Source organism: Sceloporus undulatus, chromosome 1 (assembly GCF_019175285.1).
Source record: "Sceloporus undulatus isolate JIND9_A2432 ecotype Alabama chromosome 1, SceUnd_v1.1, whole genome shotgun sequence".
Lineage (NCBI taxonomy): Eukaryota > Metazoa > Chordata > Lepidosauria > Squamata > Phrynosomatidae > Sceloporus > Sceloporus undulatus.
Genome location: NC_056522.1, coordinates 89888391 through 89900824, shown reverse-complemented (window position 1 = coordinate 89900824; position 12434 = coordinate 89888391). Strand labels below are relative to the sequence as shown.

At 39.4% G+C, this 12434-nt stretch overlaps 1 protein-coding gene across 5 annotated transcripts in view; it reads left to right on the top strand.

Moving 5' to 3' along the window:
• The window catches only part of AIG1 (androgen induced 1), a 131366-nt gene that overhangs the window by 51283 nt on the left and 67649 nt on the right, over positions 1 to 12434 (top strand). For 3 of the 5 annotated variants that reach the window (XM_042462404.1, XM_042462395.1, XM_042462422.1), the window contains exon 3: positions 5954 to 6055. The exons of 1 other annotated variant lie outside the window; for it this stretch is intronic. In XM_042462404.1, coding sequence (XP_042318338.1) covers positions 5954 to 6055 — 102 coding nt within the window. Of the gene's footprint in view, positions 1 to 5953; positions 6056 to 10825; positions 11610 to 12434 lie in introns of those variants that run through there. One more of the 5 variants, XM_042462431.1, reaches the window with a different exon arrangement.

The window sequence follows — 12434 nt, the reverse complement described above, 5'->3', positions numbered from 1 at the left end:
AATAAGAAAACACACATGGAACCTTTAAAAAAATTAGCAGGGATTTTTTTTAAACAACCCCTTTTTTAAAAAATGGATAAACTTATTTTCTACCTAGGAAGGCTCCTGAAACAGTATAAAAATCATAATATAAAAATAAAATATAAATAAAACATTAAAATATAGACTAAAACAAACTTAAAAGGAAAAGTCTTAACAAATATTATAGCTCTGACTGTGTCAGAAAAGGTCTGTAAGGATGAAGCCAGCCTTGGGAAGCAGTTCCATAATCAACGATTATGCTACATAAGAATTTATGTGTACCTATTAACTTAGCATTTCAAAGTGGTGGAACGTGCAACAAGTCTCTGTTGGACCTCTTAAATTACAGGCAGGTATATATAGGAAGAGATAGCCTTGGAGATACTCAGGACGCTATCCATTTTAGGGCTTTGTCAGTAACAAATAGCACTTCCATCTAAGTTTGTGGGGGGAAAATGGAAAAAATCCATACACACAGTATACAGTCTCTAAAACACCACAGCTTTCCCATACCAATTTGCAGTAGCTGTTGATTCTGGGCATTTTTCAAGGCCAGCCCCATATAAAACATGCTGCAGTGGTATACTCAGACAGTAAATAGAGATAAATGAAGAGAATGTGAGCAATGTTATTTGAGATATTCTTACTTAACCCATTGGTTTTTGAAATGATCTTTATTCTAATGCCTTTCACCATTCTCACACACAACTCTCCTCTTTGGTAGTTTTGGATAAGTCTTTTTAATCATGCCATTACCCTGCCTCATTTGATCAGTTTTATGGAGACTTCAACTGACGTCATCCACCAATTGTTACTCTTCCCTTCTTTTCCATCTCTATTTCTGGCTTTTTTTTCTTTTTGTACCACAGAAAATTCATGATGTAGAAAAAGATTACAATGTACTGTGCATTCTAATTCCTGACATCCAAGGAAATAAAAAAAAAATACTTACCCTTTTTATTTAGAGCATGGTGTTTCTGGTTTTTGTACTCACTGTGTGGCTAGGTACCCACATATGGTTTAGTCTGGAGTAGCTATTAAGGTCCCTTTATTCTGGAATTAATTTACTAGCAGTTGAATTTTTACTTCCCCCCCTCTCAAAAAAATTGATGATGATGATGATGATGATGATGATGATGATGATGATGATGATATGACTAGGGAATCACAGGCATTTAACTCAGCCCCAAACCTGAAGAAGGACAAAGGGTCCGAAGTAGAAGAAGATTCACTTCCAGACTCCATGGAATGGGGTTGTGGGCTTCCCTTGCATGTAATCTTTCTCCTTTGTCCGTTTTTTCTACTGATGTTATCCATCTTAATGAAGAAAGGTTCACTATACAACAAGGGAGATGAAAAAAATGTTTTTCTTCAATAGCAAAAGGAGCAAATGTGCCAGCTACATGACTACTTACTGCTCTGGGGAATTCAGTTATAGCAGCCCTGTGATGCAAGTAAAAAAGATAATAAATTTAAAAATATTTCCAGTTGCTATGATTTGAATGAAAGAATATATATGCTTGCTTGAAAGCCTTGTGTATGCTTGCTTGAAAGCTTTACACTGCAATCATGTATGTGTAGTGAGAAGTACCAGTAAGTACCACTGAGTTCAATGGGACTTGCTCCCACTTAACTATATTAAGTGGACTCCTCAATGTAAAATTGAAGCAGAAAAACACAAAATAGAGTAGCTTTTTTCACTGGGTTGTTCATTCATTTTTTAGGAGGTTACTTGTTCCTCTTGTTTCCTGATTTAAAATTCTTAAGTGAGATGACAGCTTGTCATGTTGGTTTCCAAGGCTTTAAAGCAGAACAGGGAAATGGAAGGAGTTATTCACCATGGAAGAAAAACATTGCTTTGTGGGTACTATTCATAGTGTTTCCTAGGCTGCTATGAAATTTAGCTGGATGTTGCCGACTAGTTGGTTCTGTCTGTACACATATTTTTCAAGGCGCCTTTAGAAATTAGGTGACTATATGTAGTTTGTGAGTTGGTATGTGACAAGGCAGGCCATGACTGTATATCAAGGTGTACTTTTTTTACTTCTTTCTGATTACTACAACACAGCATACCCACAGGAGATGCAGAATTTCATATTTTAATTTTGCATGACTTTGCTGTTATGCCACAACCTCATGCATTATGCAAATTCACAAGACTCATTTACACGCATTTCAATGAGTAGTTGGGAGTGATTAAGTAAGCCTTTGTCTAAGGAAAAAGAATTTCCCTGTATCACTACTTTCTTACTACTTCTTGTAGATAAGCACATTAAAATTAGTCTGCGTCCCTGATAAAAAGGTACATATAATATTGTTTCCTGTACTTATTTCTAACAAGAGTAAGTTCTCATAAGGCAGCTTACAACAAATGTTAAAAACAAAACTGTTTATGAAACAGATAGTCAAAACTCAAATTAGACAAAATTTTAGATATGGCAAGACCAGTAATAAAAATCAGTGAAAAGCTTAGTAAAGTAAAGCCATAACTAGGGATTGCATAAAGGCTGCAAGAAAGGGAGCCAAGCCTAGCTCATAAATCCCAGCGTCTCTGTTTCACAACTTTTTCAGGAATCTACAATTGCCTGAGAATGTTCTCACTCCACTTTGGGTTCTAGTGTCTACATCTGTTGGGGGATGCCATTGGGTTTTTAGAAGAATATGGTATATTAGCATGTACCACCTTTTCTGTTGTATGTCTGGTTTCCCCTGTCTCCCTCTTTTTTAAATTTTTATGCTGACACACTTCCTATAAAATTTGAAATGGTAGAATCCAATCAGATTTCAGTGAAATAAGAAAAGTTAGACTCAAATGAGCACTCATCTGAAATCATTTGCATTATGCATTTGTTTTAAAAGTAAGTGATTTTTTTTACAGCTACAAAAATAATGCCTGCATTTTCTGGAGTGAAAATTACCTAAAATTAGAATTATTTTCTCGTGCATGATTTTTGTACCCAAACTTACCTGTAATTTAGGCTTTTGTTAAGCAGTTCTTGCCACCTGGAGTACCAGATGGTTGCAGCCAATTTTGCTGAACTACTTCCATCCATTGGCTGACTTTGGTTTGGGAGACAGATGGAACTTCCTCTCTCTTTTTTTGCTTCTTCACTTTTACCTCACTGGCAAAGTCTGTAACTTTTCTTTGCTTCACAAGATACTTCATGTGCTTGCCAGCTCTATTGGATTTTTTTCCTGTTATACTTCACTTTAACTAAATATGATCCATGGCAATCAAGCCTGCTTTTTGAAATACAACACTGGAAATTACTTTCCTAATGCATAGACCAGTTACATTTAACAAGTTCAGCTTGACTTCTTGCTGTACATATTGCCATTAAAAAAACAATGGGGTGTGTGGACTTTTATGAGTTTTTTGTTCAGATTTTTTTCAGTTGGATATCACCATTAAAGGGGGGATAGGATGAGGATGTCCTGCCAATGTCAATACTGGCACAAGAAAGAGAGAGGCAGATCTTGCAGACTATTTTATATTTACATTCCAGGTGTTTGTTTTTTTTATGGCACTAATCTAAAGTTAAACTAATTTTAACAAATGGACAAATATATTGGAAACCAGAGCACTATAGACTGAATATGCTTTGAGAAAACAGTTTACTGATTATCCAGATGAGGGAAGAAACATAACATTGCCTCTGACTTTTCCTAGCAAAGAAAATGAGTTGAGAAATCTCTTTTTCTTCTTCTTCTATCAATTGAGTGTCCATTATAATTCATATTTACAACACTTCAAAATTATTTTTGTCCAAATTGCCTCTGGAATCTTGTGTTAATTCCATAGGAACACTGACAGGTGTCTTACAGTCTTTTGGTATATCTAGCCATTTGTTGCCTAGTAGATCTGGTTAGTACTTGGATGGGAAACCACCAATAAATACCAGGTGCTATAGACTAGAGCAACAGTTCCCAAACTTTTTGACTTGTGGAACCCTTTTTAGAATAAATTTTTATGATGGAGCCCCTAAGAGGCCGATCCTATGTCATACAAGTTAATGGTGTTTAGGAATAGTGTTCCAGGGGAGGGTTAGGGTTAGGGAGAAGTGCACGCAAAGCCCTAAGGCCTTCTTGGAGCACAGATTGGGAACCACGCAGCTAGAAGAAGGAACTGGCCAAACCAACTCTGAGTATTCCTTGCTTAACGAAATCCTATGAAAGTCTTAGGGTTGCCATAAATCAATAGGTGACTTGAAGACTTATACACATGCACGTATCATAGGTCTGTCTCTCTAGGGACTTGGGGGCTGAACAGATGGCCCAGAAAAGCCAGTTTCCAGGCAGCTTGGAGGCAATGGCAATTTCATGCCCCACACTGCCCAGAAACTGCCCAGCTTTTCAGATGGGGGTGGCTTCAAGTTGCTCCAGATGTGCCTAAGGCAGCCCTTTACCGGCCCAAATAGGAATGGATGTTGGGGCAGATTGGGGCTGCGACATGTGGTTGCCGTAGCACCGCAGCAAGTGGCTCCAGGGTGGCCCCAGTCCACCCTTTTGGGGTGGCCCATTTCGCCCCCCTAGACAGGATCTTTCCCATCATTTTCTGTCCGCTCCTTTTGTAAAGAATGCCAGGGATTGAGCCTTGGCCTTTCTGCATGCAAGTCATGTGTGCCTGTTTAGTCAACTGTAGCTCATCCCTCATAGGGAGCATAAAACTCAGTGGGATTTGCTCTTAGGATCTGCTGCATAGGATGCTGTAAAATTTTCACTTTATAAACTTTTAAAAACATCCAATAAGGCATTTGTGGCTTAACTTTTAACTTACGGTGTTTAGCATAGTAGAAATGATGACAATTATTTGTAAGCACTGGTGAGCTTCAGGGTTCCCTGGAGATCCCCTACTCTTGTTGATATAGCTGAATCTCTCCTTCCCTGCTGCTAGCCAAGTCAGTTCTCTTGTTATTATGTTACAGATTCAGATTACCAATGTTCTTCTAAGGTCACTCTTTTCCAGGAAAATCAGCTGGCAAACACTTGACTTTAGCACAATGGAACATATTCCCATTGACTTCCTTGATAACAATTTTTGCTGTGTGTGCATGTGTTGTTCTCTGCAGAGTTAAGATCGGTGCAATGATTAGCTCTTTTTATTTGAAACAGACTCCTTTGCAATATGGTTAATTTCACCTTTCATATTTTGGGCATACAAGACAGCTTCACTATTATAAAACTATTCATAAGCTACTTGCACTGATAAAATATTTTGAGCAATTTTAACTAGACAGAAAGTTCTGGATAATAGCAGGTATCCACAGGGTTTAACCAGACTGGAAACTGTAGCTCCAAGTGAGTACTTTGCTTTGTCAAGGCCTGAAGTTTAACAAGCCTTTTCTTGATTCCTCTTGACCACTCCCTTCACCAGAGAGTAGATATTATTAAAGGAATAGGCTGTTGAATCAAAGACTCTATCTCTATGAGAACTCATACTAGGCAGACTGTATTTGCTTACTGGTTCAAGGGATCATAGAGTTCTTGGAGGAAGTTATGCTAGGTCAACTAGACTTAGGAGTTACCAGTATTGGTTAGGTGTTGGGCACTGGGATCACAAATTCTTGGAATCTCTAGTCTCTGGTGTCTGATCTACTAGCACCTCAGACTATATAGCCAAGCCATAACATAAATGTATATTGAACAACATATTTAATAGGCTAGAAGTAGATATTTCCTCACCTATCATCATTTCACTGAGTAAGATGTGTGTGACAAAATCTATTCCACACACCACTGTGTAGAAAACAGACAAGAGAATGTATTTCTGGGGACAGACAATTGGTCATCCCAGATCTAACTGTTCATTGTAAAGCATGATTTGAAAACAAAACTCTTTTAGTACAACAGCACTCATCAAAATGTCTCTCTTAACATACTAACTTCCTATAAACAAAAATATTTTCTTTTTGTCTCTCTCTCCTCACTCCAGTTTGTTGTTACAATGTTTTGGAGCCTCTATATCTATGACAGAGAACTAGTTTATCCCAAGCTCCTTGATAATTTTATACCACCTTGGCTGAATCATGGAATGGTAAGTAGAATAATGAAAAAAAAAACTTTCCTTGCTTTTAGGTGTCACTGTTTATCAGTCTGCTTCATTGTCTAAATTAGACTACTGTACTGTACTACTCATGTATAAGTCGACCTCATGTATAAGTCGAGGGCAGTTTTTGGATCTAAAATCATGGATTTTGATATGACCCATGGATAAGTTGAGGGGCAAACACTGGAGGATGTTACAAAAGATCTAAAGGAGGGGGGGAAACAAAGCACCACTTCCCTCCCTATATCTCACTCTCTGGACCTCTCCCAAGCATCAGTCTCAGCATGGAAAAGGGGAAACAAACCTCAGCGTGCGCATGTGCACACACACACTCTTCCCCTTACGACAAACATCTCCAAGGCTCATAGCTTGCGAAAAGGAGGACAGACCCCACTGTCTCTCTGCTTGTCACCCCCAGGACTCCAAGGTTCATGGCTTCCAGAAATAATGGAGGACAAAGCATTCTATCTCTCTCTCGTCCTTTTACCCCCCCCAAGACCCCTCAGGCCCATAGCTTGCAGAAATGGAGGACAAAGCATTCTCTCTCTCTGCCTTTCACCCCCCAAGACCCCTCAGGCCCATAGCTTGCAGAAATGGAGGACAAAGCATTCTCTTTCTCCGCCTTTCACCCCCCCAAGACCCCCCAGGCCCATAGCTTGCAGAAATGGAGGACAAAGCATTCTCTCTCTCTGCCTTTCACTCCCAGGACTTCCAGGCAAAATGGGGTACAAGCCTGGGCATACTTTCTGTATGTTCCTTTCCTCAGCAAGTCAGCAGCAGCTTGTTAGGTCTGGCTGCACGGGAAGGCAGAGAGGGAAACAGACACACAAACACACACACAGAGGGAGAGAGGAGGGCCGAGCCGGTGCCAGGGCTTCAAACAGGGAGCCATTACAAGGCTACAGAGGAAGGTGGGCACTTCTTTCACAAAATTTTTTAGCATTAACTCATTGACCCTTCCATAAGTCTACCCAGGATTTTGGAGTTCATTTTGGGGAATAAATTTTTCGACTTACAGTCGAGTATATACGGTAGTTTTCAAACCTGAAGCCAGGAGAGATGCACCTCCCTTCCCAGTAGCCCCACCTAACATTTCAGGGATTCTGGGAGTTGCAGTCCAGCAACATATGGAGACCCAAGCTTCTTCCACCTTCCATTAACTTGTGCTGCCTTTACTGTTTGTGTACACATGGACTCAACTATTAAATATCTGTTGACCCTGAAAAACCCAATCAAACATATATACATTGTTATTTTTATGATCCTCCCAGCTTCATGGTCATTTGCAGTTCATCAGTGATTCATCATCACTTCTTCAATTACAAATCAAAAACAGAGGAATATTTTGTGTAGTGATCGTGTTAGAGAATGAAATAGCTACAAGGGACTGATTGAGTTTACCCATTTGGCTTATTGAATATTTGCCCTTTTAAAATATGTGAATTTTTTGGTTGATTTAAAACAAATGTAGATTAGGAGAATTATCTTGGCTGAGCCCCAAGAAGCTTTCCAGCTTATGTACTGGTCCAAAACAATATACTTGGAAGTCATGCCAGCTGATTTCATCATAATCTGCTTCCAAGTATGCAGCCATACTACCCAGGCCTATTTCCACCTGTGGCCATTGGAGGAAAATAGCCTAACAAAAAATTCTGTGGAGCTTCATCATGTTTACTTCTGAAGGTCAAAGAAACCATTTGGGGAGACTGCTAACCCCATTGCCCTCTAAGTAATAAAGGTTGCAGGTGGAAGGAAGGTATGGCAAAGGTCACTGCCCTGTTTACTCCACCATTAGCTGATTTCTTCCAGTTGCAAATCAGAACCCAAACAAATAATTTTGAATAAATGGAGTCATGAGAAAATGTGATCATAATTAGAGCTCTTGATTCTGTGAATTATCTTCACTGTTCAGTGACATGGAAATATCTGTTACTCTTCTTGATTGCACTAAAACATGCTGAAATGCTTACTTTTCCGATTCTACAGAGCAGAGATCTCAAGCAGGGCCAATAACAGAAAAGAGCTGGGATAAATTATGCTACTGATAGAAATAAATAACAAGCTTAAACACTTGAATATACAATCCTTAAGGCTCTTCAACCTGATGCTTCCTTATTGTACAAGCCAAGGGATTAGGGTTCCTCTGGGAAGATCCTCTTGATAGCCCCAGTTAGCCTGGAACAATGGTCTGCAAATAGATATGTTTCCTCTTACTTGCTTGAGTATCTATGTAAAATGAGAGTTGAGGAGCAGGGGACACTTGTTCAGGGCAAAGGACGACCACCCTCTGCTTCAGATGTGTAAGAGCCATTGAAGAAGGAAGAAACAGTCTGCAGTTGAATGTGCTTCTCTGAGTATTTGTTTATGTCAACACAAGAAGAGAAGAGGCAATTTGGTATAACAGTTTATAGAGGTCACATTGAGGCTTTCTGCACTGTCATTTGGGACGTCCGGAGGACGTCCCATTTTAAAAAAGGGGTGTCTCTTTTAGACGCCCCTGGGCTAGTACGGACTCCGTCCGTACAAGATGGCGCCGGCCCTTCTACATGGCCGGCGCCATCTTTGCGTATCGTACACTGAGCGTCCGTACACGTCGCAAACGCGACTCGAAAAGAAGCTCTATTTTGGAGCTTCTTTTTCAGTCCGCAGGGGAGCCGCGCCGTGTGGAGGCTCCGGCTCCCCCGCGGACTAGCCGGCGGCGGCGGCAGACCACCACAAAGCAGCGGTCTGTACCCCGCCATTGTTCCACCATCTTTTTATAGCTTCCTCTTTCCTCCATGCTAGATGAAAGTGTTTTATTGCATAACATCAGTGTGAGGCAGCAGAGGCAGCAGTAGTAGTATTTGCCAAAGAAATTAGACTTTCTTTTTGTGTCAGATTAAAGACATTGTCATATCTGGAAATGCAGGTCACAAAAAATAGAGGTGGAAATGACACATGTGCAAGAAGTTGGAAGGTTGAACCTATAATGGATCAGAGAAGAAAGTGAAGTAATTCTGTAGAGCAACCATTCTCACCATGGTGCCCTCCAGTTGGGACTTGTAGTCAAATACACCTGGAGGGTGCCACATTGGACTAGGCCATCTTACACTAAACCATGCAGTGTTAGAGTGATTTCCCTATTATAATTAGCCTCTTATCCTAAGATAAGAGGATTAAGAAATGCCATTGCTTTTATGGGCAAACCAGGTCTTACCATGTGGGCCAATATAATGCACATACCTGTGCAGCCAGACATATTACAGCGCGCCCTTGGCTTACGCGGGGGATCCATTCCGGACCCCCCCTGTGTAAGCCGAATTCCGTGCATGCTCAAGCCCCATTGGAATGAATGGGGCACGTGCATGCGATGATGCGGCACTCGCCACAGGTACACACCCCATTCATTCCAGTGGGACGCGCCGCTCCTTGCTTCCTGTGCGCTTCCATGCAGCTTCCCACGTATGGTTAAAGCCGTGTATGACGCGGGCACTGTATAATAATGTGATTTTCATATACAAAAAACTTGTATTACTTGCTTGTTTCACATACTAAGCATCACAGAATTTGAAATAATTATATTATAGTTCATTTTACAGCCATGCAATATTAATGATTTTTCTTATTGAAGTTGTCAAGAATACATGAGTTGGCATTAGGTTCAGAGAAAGCAAAATAAAATAAAATAAATGGAAACGGACTGCTTTTGTAGAACTGGAAACTTGATAATTATAGGAAAGATGTGACAGGTTGTTATAACATGATACTTTATTTGTATTTTATATGATTGTTCTCTTTATGTCTTTTCTGCTTCTAAAATATAAAGTAGCACAGTAACCTGGAAAGATTCTAAAGTCTTTGGTTGGAATTAAAACAAATATGAAAACAGACACATAATTGGACATGCAGTTATGCTTGGTAAAAAAGGGTGCAAACATTGTTTTGGCTTTAAGATTAAGATGATAGAGAATGTGATGCAACCAACTTACATGTGCATTTAACAACTTTCCCAGTGTTATTCTTAATTGCTTTCAAGTTTTGAATATCTAATAATTTAAAACCAAAATTTAAAGAAAGTACCAAAGCTCCAGTATACTTTCACTGAAAAATGGTTTCGACTAAAATGAAGATAGCAGCACCAAAATTCTTACTGATTTTTTGGTAGAGTGAAGCAATAGTTCTTCACTCTATTTATTTTAGGTGTTTTATTTAAAAGATGCCTATTGACAATCTGGCAGCACTGTAATGAGGAAATGGGAATCAGATAATTTGATATTCAGCAGTGTGCATTTCCCATGGATATAAGAAAGTACTAAGCTGACAGTTATGTGGTGTTCTCCTCTGCACTCACTGAATCCTGCTTAATAGGCTAAAACCTGTGTATTTAAAATTCACAAATATACAGTAGTAAATATGACTTAATCAAACCACATTTTTAGCTTTACATGGCATCTTATTTATTTACCACGTTCCTATAGTAACTGAATTTCACCAATTTTAGAATATTAGTGGTGGTATTTTTGTGAGTATCTTTTTTCTTCACAACTCGATTATCTACTTGGTTTAACCTTGGCAGGCTGTATTTTCTTCAGTTGAAGGCATATGAAAAATACTAGTGTCCAGCAATTACCTCCACCCCACCCTGTCCCACTGAAACTTTTCTGTTCTTAACGGAGTAAAATTATTTCACAGAAGCACAGTATTATCATGCATTTGTTTCATGCTGGTAAATTCAGCAATTTCCCCTTCTAACTTTTGTCACATTCTTCCTGTATCTAGAAAGAAAAATCTGCAAGAACATTGTATTCAAATAACAAAAACATTTAAGGCAGTCCAAATGCTACAGTGCTGATCTAAATTCTCAATGACCAAAAGAAGCAAAAAGCAGGGGTAGCCATCTTGACCATAAAACGGGATTGAAGGTAAATGTTGTAGTGATACTTTTCTTAACTCAGTCAGGAGCCACAACATTCATCATGCTAATTTTCAAATCCCACTGGCATCTTAGTCACACAGAAATATTAAAGTAATAAGGCAGTAAAAAGAAAATTAATAAATAAGAAGAAAAATATTATTGTTTTTCTTTTAGTGGTTTTGTTCCTAATTACTGAATGGTCATAACAGGTGCAGCCTGACTTTTGTATCTGCATGGACTCACCTTTTAAAATGTTGAGTCAAGTATTCAGTAAAATATTCAGTCAAGACACCATCACTTTTCTTCTCCTGCATGCCTTTTTTTACCCTCTGTCTGACAAAGCCAGTGAACCTTTTTAAGCTAGTGTGCTGAGTTTTGTGCATTCTGGTGAGTCATTAGGTTATTAAATGGTATCACTATAGTGACTATTTAGGACTTTGGAGTTTGAATAACCATTATCTTTCTGCAGAGGTCCAGAAAATGAAATTATGGTCCCCAGCTCATGCCTTCTGGCTGAGAAGTTCCATGTATACTCATCCCTTCATATTTGTGGCTTTGATATTTGCTGCTTTGATTATTCACGGATTTGAGTAATATGTTCTCTCTAGGAATATCTAGGTCCTCCAGTGCAACTCTATGGCCAACTTTAACTAAAAGTCACACTGAAAGACCTAGAGATTCCTAGAGAGAATACTCTACTAGGCATTTATCTATCCTCCAGCACAGTTCTATGGTCAGTGTCTGTTGATTGTTGACCACAGAGTTGCACTGGAAAACCTAGTGAACCCTAGAGAGGTATCCTCTCAAGCTAAAACATGGTGTTTGTGTTCTTTGCGGTTTTTCCATATTCACAGGGGTCTTGTGTCCTTAACCCTAGCAAATATGAAGGGATAAGCATATTGTGTAAGCCACCACTTGACAGATTGTTGCCTGTTCAAACTCAGCTGCTGTATGTGTGACTAGGGCAAAGATGTAAAGAGTGCATATGAGTTACACAACCTTGTGGATGCTTAAGGCTTTTAATAAACTGCTTTCAGCCTCCCCTGTCTCTTCTCCCTTTAAAGCATGCTCTTCACTGAGTATGAACTTGGCTCCTCCTTCTTTCTTGAATCTGCTTTGTTCTGAACAGAGGTCTACAGTCAGTAGTGCTAAGAGCACATGTTTGTTTTGTTGGCAGTTGGAGAGGTATGGGAAGTCATTTTCATGACATGAGAGGGTCACTATCTCTGCAATTAAAAGCACCTGTCCCAGGTGGTGCTTGCAGAAAGAATGTCACAATGGAAAACCATATGAGCTATTGACAGTGAATATTCAGAAGCAAAAACTCAAAATTCTTCTAAGACGTAAGAAGTACAAAGACAAGTTGATCTACCTAAGTGATGCACGTTGACCAGCTGTTGTTCTGCTTCAACCCGGTAGGGGCAAGAATTCATGCTGCTTAAATAAAGGTGATAAAGAGCCTGAACAGACAGA